Source organism: Lissotriton helveticus, chromosome 8, assembly GCF_964261635.1.
Source record: "Lissotriton helveticus chromosome 8, aLisHel1.1, whole genome shotgun sequence".
Classification (NCBI taxonomy): domain Eukaryota; kingdom Metazoa; phylum Chordata; class Amphibia; order Caudata; family Salamandridae; genus Lissotriton; species Lissotriton helveticus.
Window position 1 is genome coordinate 292,250,790 of NC_136069.1, and position 12,467 is coordinate 292,263,256.

The 12,467-nt window shown below is 46.4% G+C and overlaps 1 protein-coding gene across 1 annotated transcript in view; it reads left to right on the top strand.

Moving 5' to 3' along the window:
- Positions 1 to 241: 241 nt before the first annotated feature.
- The window catches only part of ZC3H12C (zinc finger CCCH-type containing 12C), a 91,820-nt gene continuing 79,594 nt past the window's right edge, over positions 242 to 12,467 (top strand). The window contains exon 1 of the mRNA XM_078657058.1: positions 242 to 996. Within this exon, the coding sequence (XP_078513184.1) occupies positions 305 to 996 (692 nt within the window). The 5' untranslated portion in view covers positions 242 to 304. The remainder of the gene's footprint in view (positions 997 to 12,467) is intronic.

Sequence of the window (12,467 nt, forward strand, 5' to 3'; positions counted from 1 at the left end):
TCATGAAGTCATGTAAAAGTATGCAAGCGAGTACTCCTTGTGTACTACTTTCTATACACACAAATGCTTTTGAGAAGTAGCCCCAAAGTCTTAAAGGAAATATCATTAGAAAATTGACGTCATGAAATAGATTACGCCATGGGGGTCATCCAACTTTAATTGATGGTGCTGGCTTGCCAATAGTAACTCCAATTAAACGTAAAAAATGTAAACATGTATTATCTTTCTCTTCTAGGAATATAAGGCAGTTCATGAAGAATTCCGAACACACAGCGAGGCGGAGTCGGGTACATGCAGCAGCTTCATGGGCTTGGAAGATCATTTGGAGCTTGACCTTGGCCACCTCTATGTGGAGAACTCCAGCACACATTTGAGTGCAATTGCACCTTGGTCCATGGTGGAGAAACCAACAATGGATAAAGTTAACTCCAGGAAGGAGGATTCCGACAAGGAGACCTCGGAAGAGACTTGCAGCTCTAGTTGCGACTCTGAAGGGAGCACAAGTTCTGACAATGAAGCTGAACAGTTGGGCAGATTTGCAGCCAAACACTGTCAAGTAACCAAACCTCACCGCCTGCTGTGCAGGTCTCCTCGCTTCGAGCCTCATATACTAAAACGAAGTGAAATTTTACAAGACCTTAAGATCGAGGAGGTCCAGGCAGCCTCTAAAGAGGTAAAGAAGCCTCCTGACTTGGTGAAGGAATACCAAACCAAACTAGAGTTTGCACTTAAGTTAGGCTATGCAGAGGAACAGGTTCAACTGGTGCTCAATAAACTGGGAACGGATGCTTTAATCAACGATATTTTGGGTGAACTTGTCAAACTTGGAAACAAGAGTGAGGTGGAGCAGTCTAGTGGCAGTTCCAACAGCGCTGTACTCCGTGAAGCCTCTTCTGTTGACTCACTGAGGTCAGATTCTCCATTCCAGGAGGAGGTGATGGATGACTATCACAACTTACGACCAATAGTCATTGATGGAAGCAATATGGCAATGAGGTATGTGCAAGTTACTTAATGCAGAAATGTTGAAGTTAGTACCTCAAAGATAGGTGATTTAATTGTTGGATTTTTGCATGGTGTATGGAAGAGATCATGTTTTTTAATTATTTGAAAGTACATCAGCACACTGTTAAAGCAAATTCGGCCCAATCTGCTATCTATGGTGGGAACTCACATAAAATTGCAAGAGCGAGGTTAATCTTTGTTAATATCAGTCTTGCATAATTTTGGCATAACTATATGTAACTTGCTCAGTGACGCATGCGCAGGGTGATGACATGTCTTTCCACGTGGCTCACTGCATATTGCTCTTCTCTATGGGTGATTATTTTCCCGTTTTTATTGGAACTTTCTTTTATAAACTGACAAGCGTTTTTTGTTATTCACATCTACTTGACCAGTACCTTAGAGTTTTTCTTGTAAAGTTTACTGTTTAAGATTCACCAGGGCAAGTGCTAAAACGAGTGTCTTGCTATGTTTTGATTTGCCATACCTGTATTTCTATGAATACCCATAATACCAATATGAAGGAAATAGCTTGCAATGGAAGTAGACATGTACGTTTAACGATCTATTCTCTATTATACAGCCTAAAGTTGAGGTGTTAAACTTTTCTGAATGTGAACAGTCGGCTACAGAGTAGAATTAGGCTGTGGATCACAAGGAGAAAGAGAGGGGTTCAGCCGCCTTGCTAGAAAAAGCTGAATCTGTTATTTTGGTGTTGTTTCTACATCCTACTGACATCCTGTTGGTTGAAATGTCTCCTCGTAGCTCCTTTCAACTCTATCAATGTTCAAATGCAAGCTTGTGAAGGGCCTGTGGAAGGGAGTGAAGCCAAAGCATAGTTGAGTGTCTTGCATTTCGCTGCCATGCGAAAGCGCATTGCAAACAATAACTGGTTACTTTGATCTAATCTTTATGACTGTCTTGTGAATCCTGTCTCTGCTGTGTACTTTCACCCAATACGCTGCAATTAGGTCTGGGCAATATTTTTCCACCTAAAATACAAATAATTGCCACAAAAATTAAAAATAATACACAAAATGCGCTTGGGCAGCTGTCTGTGTGATAATTATATGCACGGTATGAACTGGCATGCAAGACAGCACATGCTGCCATGACACACATATAGTTTCACAGTTCCTGCAAGCCACTTCCTGATCAGACCATTCTTCCATATGTCAAAAGCAGGGGTGTAACGCAGGCCACGCAGCCCCTGCGGGGCTGAGGGGCCCCCCAAACATTCCTAGGGCCGCATCCTTTTAGGGGGGACTCTATTCAGCTGAAAACCAATGAATATCTGTAAGATGTGGGCGATCATATCACATTCTGCGGGATTTCCCTATCACTTTGCTTTACACCACTGGTGAAAAGGATATGAGAAGCATAAGAGGGAGAAGATACAAATTATTCAAAATATATAAAACCTAACAATCAGGATTCACAAAAGAAAAGACAGGATGCACAAACCTGCAGTTTTTTTTTTTTTTTTTTTTAAAGATCAAGTGTGAAAGAAAGAATAATTTGAATAATTTGGAGGAATGGTTCTAGCGGAAAACATAAGTGGAAGAAAAAAAGAAGCCTAAAATTATAAAGAAAAAAAATAGATGGCTGCACAGATACAGTCCTTTCAATAGATGTTTTCTATTGAATCTCTTTTGGGTTCATATTGGCAATGGGATCACCATGCAAATTGTAGTTTTCGGAGGGGATTACTCTTTGAGGGTTGTGTGTCGGAACAACGCATACCATTACCATGCATGCCGTCACTCCGCAGTCTTTACAACAAATGAGTCTTTACCATACATTCCTTTACCACGCATATTGTTACAACAACATGCGTTAGGGAAAGCGCTGGACTTTGGAGCGGTAGAATTTACTACTCAAACTCCAGTCCGTGCAACAGTGGGGAAAGCTTTGGACTTTAAAATTTAATGCTGCTTTCCCTAATGCATGTCATTGTAACGATATACGTAGTAAAGACGCATTTGATGTAAGATTTGTACCAAAAGCGCGTGGTTTGTGTCACATTGTAAATGCTGCTTCCCCTCTTTTAAACATCATTTATCACAATCAAGCAGTTATAAATGTTAATATGACCACTGGTAAGGGGAGGGGGAAAGCGGTTGTCATTGGCAGTGACGTACCCATACCTGAATTTTGTACTGAGTTTTGACATCCCTTTCCCGTCTTAATTGCATAAATTGTCGAACATTATAAGCAGGATTACAATACTATTGTGTCTGCTTTTTCAGTATTAATACCAATTATTTGCATAACAAAAGGTTTTTAGGGGTAGATGGTTCAGAACTCCTAAACAGACTACCACACAACCATGATACACGCTAGGATGGACCCACACTCCACTTCAGGACCATGCCCTGCTTTCTGTCCTTAAGGAATACCGTCAAGACAACTATGTTCCGTGTTTTTTTCAGAACTACAAGTTATTATAGGGTAAATCCCCATGCTTTCTAATTAGGTGGCAAACTTATTACCATGCATGCAGTTCCTTCCTTGGAGCAGAGCCAAAATTATATATTCCTCATGAGTCTAACTTGATCTTCAACCTTCACAATTGAGTATGGATGGAAGGGGTATGCGATAATTGCTAGTCTAAATTCCAGTGTCGTAGAGAAGCCAAAAGTTGACATGAGGATTTTTAAAAACAATTAAATACATGATATCCAATGCAGTATAAACTTAATGGACAAAGGCCTGTTCCGCATGAGACCAACTATGGAAAGTAGAAGCTAAGATTTTGGCAGTGTGCCCATCCCTTTCTGTTACATGTTAACAGCAATGTGACTTTTGAAACTTTGGAGATGATGCACAGTAAGTTATTGCAGAACTCCTATAACAATACGATTACAAAAATAGCCTATACCTCATGTCCTCCCATACTTTAGGAGAAATTATATTTTCCGGATCATTAATATGAAATGCATGGTCAAATGTAGGGTCAAGGAGAAGGTGTTAACAGAATGGAAATTGTTTCACTTTCAAAAACATAAAAACCTGTTGAATTTAAATAACATGATGACAGAATGTAGGTCCTGAGATGAACAATTAATTTTATTTGAAAAATAACTCAATTACCAATGTGTTATCCCTTAACTGAAATAAAAATATAAAAAACAAATAGTGAAATTATAAGTTCAAAGATAGATGAAAACAAAAGCTGAAATGAGAATCTTTTGCAAATCTCATGTATTACAACAATGTGAGGTGCATTCCTACACTGATGGGTACAGTGCACTGATAATTCTCCTAATATTGCTTCTTATACGCTTCACGGGCAGTTGACTCTCCTTATATGGTGCTAACATGCATGTACCAGACACATCATTTTCAAGCTATTTTGCAAAGTCTGTTATTGGCTCCCGTAAGATGGCTAGTCCATTTGGAACACATTTCTCACTGTTCAGTAATTCACAAAAATACCAGAAGACTTCTAGAAATTCTGTGAAAGCTGTGAATTTCCTAATGTACTTCACTGTGAAACATCTACTTAAAAAGATTTTCTATAAGTTAGAAAAGTCTGCATCTTCAAATGTGATGCAAATGTTCATTAGATCCAGCAGCATTTGCAAGATTTCTAAACTGTCAACTGTTCTGCTTTAACAGCGCACACCTCTGAAACTTGCTCAGTTTTTGAGTGAAGGCATTGTCCTCACTTGATCCTTCTCTAAATGGGATTTACAATATTGCTTATTGTATAGTTCCAACATCCCCATTGAGGAGTAATTTGTAGGGTTTGTTGGGAGATGGGGAAATTAGGCTAAATTTGCAGAGGGGATACCGTTATCAATTGAAGTACTGCAATTACCAAAGGTGTAGTGTTCCGCTGAGGGCCGGAGGTCGCTCAATGAGAGCCTTAGTGTTGAGGGAAAGAAATTAGCTTTTATTTGCAGCATCTGGTGAGTTTACCTCGTATTGTTTATGCACCTTATGCTGATTGAGCACAGGTGGTAGAGTGACTTTCGTACATAATGCACACTATTTTTTATATTGGGCATTTTAATCTTCTTGGTATCAGCATTCAGAAATTGTTCTGCCTGTAGGTAACCAACTGCAACTTTATGACTTTGCAATCCTAAATTAATTTAGCATTTATTTACGGTTGGCCATGGGATTTATCCTTCAAATTGCAGGTCCTTAAAGGCCAAGGATTTGATCTTTTATCTGGGCATCCTTTTATACTCATAAACTACTAAGTTCTATTCTTTATTTTTTGCTTTGAACATTTGTTTCTCATTTACATGCGAATGAATAATCTTTTCAATTAAAGAAGAGACAGATGGGATCAAGGTATTGGATAGGTCTGTGCGTGGGTTGGTTCGTTCAATGTTATTCTTCCTGCGATGTTTTGTATAGGATCTTAATTTTACCACAATTTTTTCCATGAAGGTATCCTAAAAAATCCTTCAACCTCCCTTGTGAAATTGTGGGCAGTAATAGCCCGGTCGATCTGCCTCGGCTCTGGTGATTGTCAGCTACAATGCCGTCATTGAATCTCATAAAGTTGTTGCTACAGAAACTCTTTTCAGGAAAAAAGTGAGTGGGCGACACTGCAGAGCTCCAGGTGTAGTGCCGTGCTTTTATTCCACCGGGGAGTGCAGTCAGTGGGCAACCCACACACACTCGAAGAAGCCTTTCCTGCAGGGATGATTCGCAGAGACTAATGGCATATTTTGGAAGCTTTGCTTTTTTACAAGCTATCTGCGTTGGTTGCTTTTAAAAGCATTTATGATAGTGGGCTCTGGCACATTGTAATAATCAAACACTGAAAACAGCATAACCAATGAATACTTTGTTTTGTAGATTCTCTGGTCTCAGAACTAACTCTGAAGGCCTCATCTTCTGTTTGCCATGTTTTGGGATATGTTGCTGAATGAATTTTGTTTCTCTGTTTTCTTAAATTACATGTCACCTACCAACCAGCCAATTGCGTAGTTGGGCATCTGTGCATGCATATAACAGAGGTCATCATGTGTGAATGAGGTAGGACATGTCCTTGTACTGCAATAAGCACTGCTACCTACCCTGCCCAGTTTTATCAGGAATAAAGGCTGGACTATGGAGGAGCACTGAATGGTGCTGATACCTTGATGCGACTGACAGTCAAGTGCGTCCCCTCTGGTGTGGTGGATGCACTTGACTGTCTGCTACATTGAAGTAGATGCTCCGGCTTAGTAAATAGACAGGGGGTACTTTTCCAGGCCTATATGCCCTCTCATGCTTCCCGGCTGTAGCATCCGCTAAACAAAGATCAGTAGCAGCCCGTCCTTAAGGGCCACAGCTTTTTCAAACATGTAGAGTGTGTCAGACTGAGCTTGGTGTTGAATAGTGGGTGTTTGTATTCGCCCTTGTCAAAGGATGGGTATGAGTGAGTGTGCATGTAGATGGGTGAGTGTGTGTGTGCATGTGTGGCCTCCTGCTTGAATTATCAGCCTCGACTGGAAAAGATTCCAAGACCTTGAACTATAAAATTGTGATGAAATTGGCTATGCACAAAAGGGTATGTGGTGTGCACAGGAACCACACTTCTGCTCCTTGTTAATGGATAACTATGAGCTGCATACACAGCAATCATAGTGATAGACTGACAGTGGCAGAGAAAACCTTCTGAACGGGCAGAAAGTGATTGGAAGTTATAATTTGTAGGGGAAATGGAGCATTTGTGTGGTTGACTGTTTACATCCAGAATACTTGTGCGGCACACTTTTCCTGAATAAGTTGTGGACATCACGCCATACCATGTTGGTTTATGACGCATAATTATACGCAGAAAGTTAGGGGGAGATTGGAGACAAAAACATCAGACGCAAAAGAGGGAGTGTATAGATCAAATGTGGGGGTAGGGATAAGTTTAATAAGCTGGGTCAGCAAGCAAGAGAGTGAGTAAATTAATCCTGATTAATCTCCAATAAGGGCCTAATTTTTTATCCCACAGTAAACTGGATTCTGGAGCAAACTGTAGTTTGCATTAAATTGGGGTTCAAAGTTCTGTGCTAATTACATCTCCTGCAGTATTTGTTCTCCAAATTATTTTCTCTAGATAAATCCTGGTGTATTTGCCCTGGGAAAACTACAAATATTCAGAGTTTCAAACTTCGAAATGTGGCCCAGCGTGCTGTATTATGTGTTCTCAATTCTAAGTTGTGGAACTCAAAGATCTGCTACTGCACCGAGTGAAAACTTTAGCTTATGGTTTCTGTAAATCCAGGTGATTTATTACTATCGAGTTACTGTGAGTGTTAGAATGAACAACAAAGAGTGAGGGTGTAGTTTATCAAATGGGATAAAATGAGATGAAGAAACTTTAACCACTAAAAAGGAGACTGAGTCATAAAAGAAAGAATGCCAGTAGGTCTGGGTTGAATGTGCTGATGCATGCTTTTGTGCTGTGCATACCTGTGTTTTCAAGTGTTAGCACAATAAAACCAGTCCTATTGGCTTTGCCGATGTGTGTTAATATTTGTAAACTTAAAGTAGAAAATGTTTTTACATCATTGTCCTCTAGGATACTTTTCAAATGTCTCCTTTCACCCAGTTGAGGATTCCCAACAGGAACTGTACTAAAGTTACCCTATTCAGGACTCCAAGAGGAATTATACTAAAGTTCAACTTAAATGCTATCATTAAACAAGAGTAGTTGGGCAGTAATAAAAAAGTTCGCTTGAAAGGAGAGAAGTGAAAATATGAGATTAAAAATAGCTGTCTGGGTGTGGGGTGTGTAACACAAGGTTAATCACCATAGCTATCTTGACATTTTTCCTGTTGCTGAAAACTGCTGGGCACACAAGGAACTCTGCAGCAGGTGCTTTTTAAACCTGTATTATTTCTAAATACAGCGCCCCACCACCCGAGGTCAGTGCCAGGTGCGGCTGCACTTTTTGCAACACCCTGGAGCCAGCCCTGAAAGAGGGTCTTAAATGAAGGCTTCCTTACTATTCAAGCTTCATACAACCATGTAGCGTTGAAACGTAACCCACTTCATGAAGACTGATCCAAGATATGGTTGACAAAGTCTCAAAACAGTGGCTAAGAGGCGCTGACTCAAGGCAATGGTTGACCCAAAGTCTGTACTCTGTATATTGGAAACTGTAGGCCAGCATACTGCTGTGTTTTCAAGCCAGACCAGAAAATTTAAAATCAAACATCCTTCAGAAGTTCACAGAAGTACTTTTCATTATAAGTTGGTCATTTTATAAAATAAACGAAAGAGTCAGGGGAGCAAGTAAGAGAGCACACAATTTATTGAAAATATAACACACACACAGTATTTCATTGCCCCTCAAAAAACAAACAAATAGTCTATACTGATCCCCTGCACTCACTGCTGCCTCTGCCATGGTGCTAAAATAATGTGGCTTAAATATCACCTGTCAAAAATATTGAGTCTGATTTACAATCTGCATTTTGTAGTGTGTAAAGTAGTAAAGTAGTAGTACTTCTCACATACTATAATATGCAGTTCACAAGTCTATAGCCAGATACCTCCACCACTACCTCTCCTGTCTTTTCTGCCCAGAGATCGCCACTATGTATGTACACTTGTTTTGTAGTAAATGTGGTAGGGATAGGAAGGATTGTCTTTGTTGGACCCGGCCTCGTGGCGTGGTTCATCTCTGTCCCTCCACTCCCTGTGAGCGTAGGCCTGTACCCCGAGTCCCCTGCGCAGCCTCCCCGTTAGTGTAGCCTGCAACCCGAGCCTGGTCGTCCTACCCAGTGACGCCTACATCCCCCTAGACCCTCGACCAGGCCTGCCTTTCCCGCTCCACGCCCGGCCCCGAGCGCCTAACCTTGCATGCCCCACAAGGCCCGGACGCCATCTTCCCTTCCCGACATCCCTGTCTCCCTGGGCCTAGCGTGACCCCGGCCCCAGCGAAACCCAGACTCCAAAGGCGCGCCAGTCCCGGCTGGGGGGTAAAAGGCTCCCGAGTGAGATAAGCCAGGGAGTTTCGATGGCACCTCCGGCCTCCCCTGAGGGGCTGGTGTCTGTCACACCTTTGGCCCTCCCCTGTGGGCCAGGTTCGATCACCCCTCTGGCCTCCTCGAGGACTGGCTCCAGACCCGCTGGGCGTCTGGGAATTCCCGGACCCATCTTTCAAAGGGATCAAAGAGCCAACCGCCGGACCTCGCCAACGACCAGCCCCCAGGGCCGGAGACCCCTGCCTGCGAGGGTCTGGAGATCAAAGAGAAAAAGGACTATAACTGGGCCCGCCTGACAACTAGCGGGCAGTTGTATCTTGGACCTGAAGCCCTGCTGATCTGATCGCGGCTGACCCTAAGAAGACTCATCCTGAACCATCGGAGCCCTGCTGACGCTGTCGCGGCTCAAGCTGAACTTGCAACCATCGGAGCCCTGCTGACGCTGTCGCGGCTCGACCTCTAAGACCATCGGAGCCCGGCTGACGCTGTCGCGGCTCAAGCTGAACCTGCAACCATCGGAGCCCTGCTGACGCGGTCGCGGCTCAAGCTGAACTTGCAACCATCGGAGCCCTGCTGACGCTGTCGCGGCTCGACCTCTAAGACCCTCGGAGCCCTGCTGACGCTGTCGCGGCTCTCACGAACCTCTCCAGATCGAGCCCTGCTGACCTCGTCGCGGCTCGAGGAGTACTCTGGTCCGGCTGGACCATCGAGACCACCATCACGACCGAGCCGACTCGACGGAGGTGAGGCAGCCAGTACGACCATCATCCCGTACCCCCCGGCTCGAGGGTTGAGAGCTGTGCGTAGGGTACGCCGCGTACTGACCCAGAGACTAAAAGACTGTCCCGCTTCCCCCTTCCCGAATCCTCCAAGACTTTGTGGTCCCTTGACCACTGTGTATACAAGAGTGCTTCCTTCGTTATTTGCTATATAAAGAACTTGTTACTAGAATCCAACGGTGTGGTGTCTGTTCGTAGTGTGGTGTGAGCTCAGTGTGTACGATCCTAGACCCGAAGTCCTCCACGGTGGGGACCTCCCAATCAAGACTCGGCAAGTTCTGTGGGAGAGGTGGATCTTGGGGTGACCGGGTGAGCACAGCCTGGCCCTCGGAGATTGCCCCTTCTAACATTGGTGGCAGCGTCGCGATAAGAACCTACGTCTAGGGATCGTACAGTACTGACACACTACCCGAACAAAGAGCAGCCATGAGCGTCACGACCGACAAGACCACCTTCCAGATGGAGCTTCTGGGAGACTATTCACACCGTGAGCTCAAGCAATTCTGCAAAGATCTCCATATCCCGTCAACGGGATTAAACACCAAAGAGGACTTCCAACAAGCTCTAACAGCCTGGGTGGAGACCGGAGCCCAACCTCCAGCACCGACGGAAGCCGATGGAGGGGGAGCACCCCTGATCGAAACCCGCGCTCCAGAACAAGAAAGAGCAGAGTCCCCGACGCGGACTTACAGCCCCGAGAGAGGTCTGTCTCGAGAAGAGATGACCGACCGAGAACGCAACCGAAACCACGAGCTAGAACTAGCCCGTTTGAAAATGGAAGGAGAGCTCAAGCTGGCCGAGAAGAAGCTAGCCATCGAGCAGCTGCGGCTGCAAGGAGAACTGGAGGAGAAGAAGCTCCAGCGAGAACATGACGGAAAGAAGCTCCAGCTGGAGCACGAGCGCAGCATATTGGAAATCGAACTAAAGGCCCGGAACGAAGGCAACAAAACAGCAGCGACCCGAGAGTCTGTTCCCCCAGTGGAACCCAAGGTCCACATCCCCAAGGATGTGGTCAAAGAATATTATAAAAACGATGACATCCAGCAATGGTTCAAGGCCTACGAGGTAGCTATGACCTCACACCGAGTTCCGCAGAAAGATTGGGGAGCCGGGCTGTGGGGTCGATTCCTGAGTGAGGGGAGAGACACCCTACTCGACCTACCGTCTGCCGAACAGACCTCCTACAGCCACATGAAAGAGGCCCTCCTCACAAGGTACGGGCTCACTCCAGAAATGTACCGCCAACGCTTCCGAGAATGCAAGAAGATCCCCGGCACCACGTGGGTAGAATATGTCAATTTCTACAGCCGGGCCCTGGAAGGGTGGATCAAGGGCAGCAAAGTATCCACCTTCGAGGGGCTCATCGACCTCATTGCGTATGAACATTTGTCCCTGAATTGCTTTGTGGAACTCCGACAGCACCTCCTGGACAGCAAGTTGGCCGACCCCCGGAAGCTGGCAGTCGAGGCCGATCGCTGGGTGAGCACCAGAGTACCCCGGGGGCCCGGGGGGGGACACTGGCCGAAACGAACAAGGACCATCCCGCCCGAGGGGAAGAGGGGGTCAGAATAGACAGAGGGGTTCCCAGGTAGGGTCCCCGCGCAGTCCCCCCAGAAACCAGCCAGGTACCTCGCCTCCCACAGCGCGCGCAGGGTTTCCCCCAGCTAGGCCAAGGCCCCGGGTCAGCCAAGCCTGCTACCATTGCCAGAAACCCGGGCACTATGCCAATGACCCCCGCTGCCCCTTGTTCCAGAAGCCTGCCGTTGCAGGGCCCCCAGTGCGCCACATCACCTCAGTAGCCCTAGAAGAGGAGGGGGAGGAAGAGTTCGAGGGAGCTGAACCCGCAGCTATGATGTTAGTCTCCCTGGGTGATAGGGAGATGGTCCCTGGAGCTCCCCTACCCGACAACACAGAGAAGTACCGGCAGCAGGTGACTGTCAATGGCCATCACATAGGGGCGCTCCGAGACACTGGGGCCAGTATCACCGCCGTCAAACGGCACCTCGTCACCGAAGCCCAGATTGTTCCCCACATCTCCTGCAGGGTGATCGCAGCCGATAACTCCGTCCGCACCTGCCGGATAGCTCAAGTCTCGTTCGAGTGGGGGGGCGTCTCTGGAGAGTTACGAGTGGCGGTCCGCTCCGACATGCCGGTGGACTGCCTGCTCGGCAACGATCTAGAGAGCTCCCCATGGCAGCGGGTTGAGAAAAGGACCCACTTAGAGATGGTGGGCCTACCCGAGTGGGCCTGTGTGAGTACCCGGTCGATGACCGCCCGAAGGACCACCCCCGAAGGGGTGACCTTAGAGGCGACCCCCGAGGACCCCGAGGTCCCTGAACCCTTTGAGACCCCTGAGCTAGTCCCTGGGGAGAGCTTCCCCCCCGACGCAGGGCCCCTCGGCCCCGACGTCGAACCGACCCCGAGCTTGGACGACCTTCCTGAGCTGGCCCAATGGCGCCAGGAAGGGGGACCATCCCGAGAAGAGTTCTGCCTAGAGCAGACATCCTGTCCATCCCTGGTGGGGCCGCGGCAGCAGGCCGCCGCCCAGGCCGCCGGTGACCAGTCCGGCTCCCACTTTATCTATTGGGAAAACGGCCTATTATACAGCGAGCAAAAGTCCGCCGAGCTAGGGTCCGGCCGAGTGCTGGTGGTCCCCCTACGCTTCCGCGGCATTTTCCTGAACCTGGCCCATGACGTGCCCCTGGCGGGACACTTGGGACAAGACAAAACGTACCAGCGCCTGGTCACCCA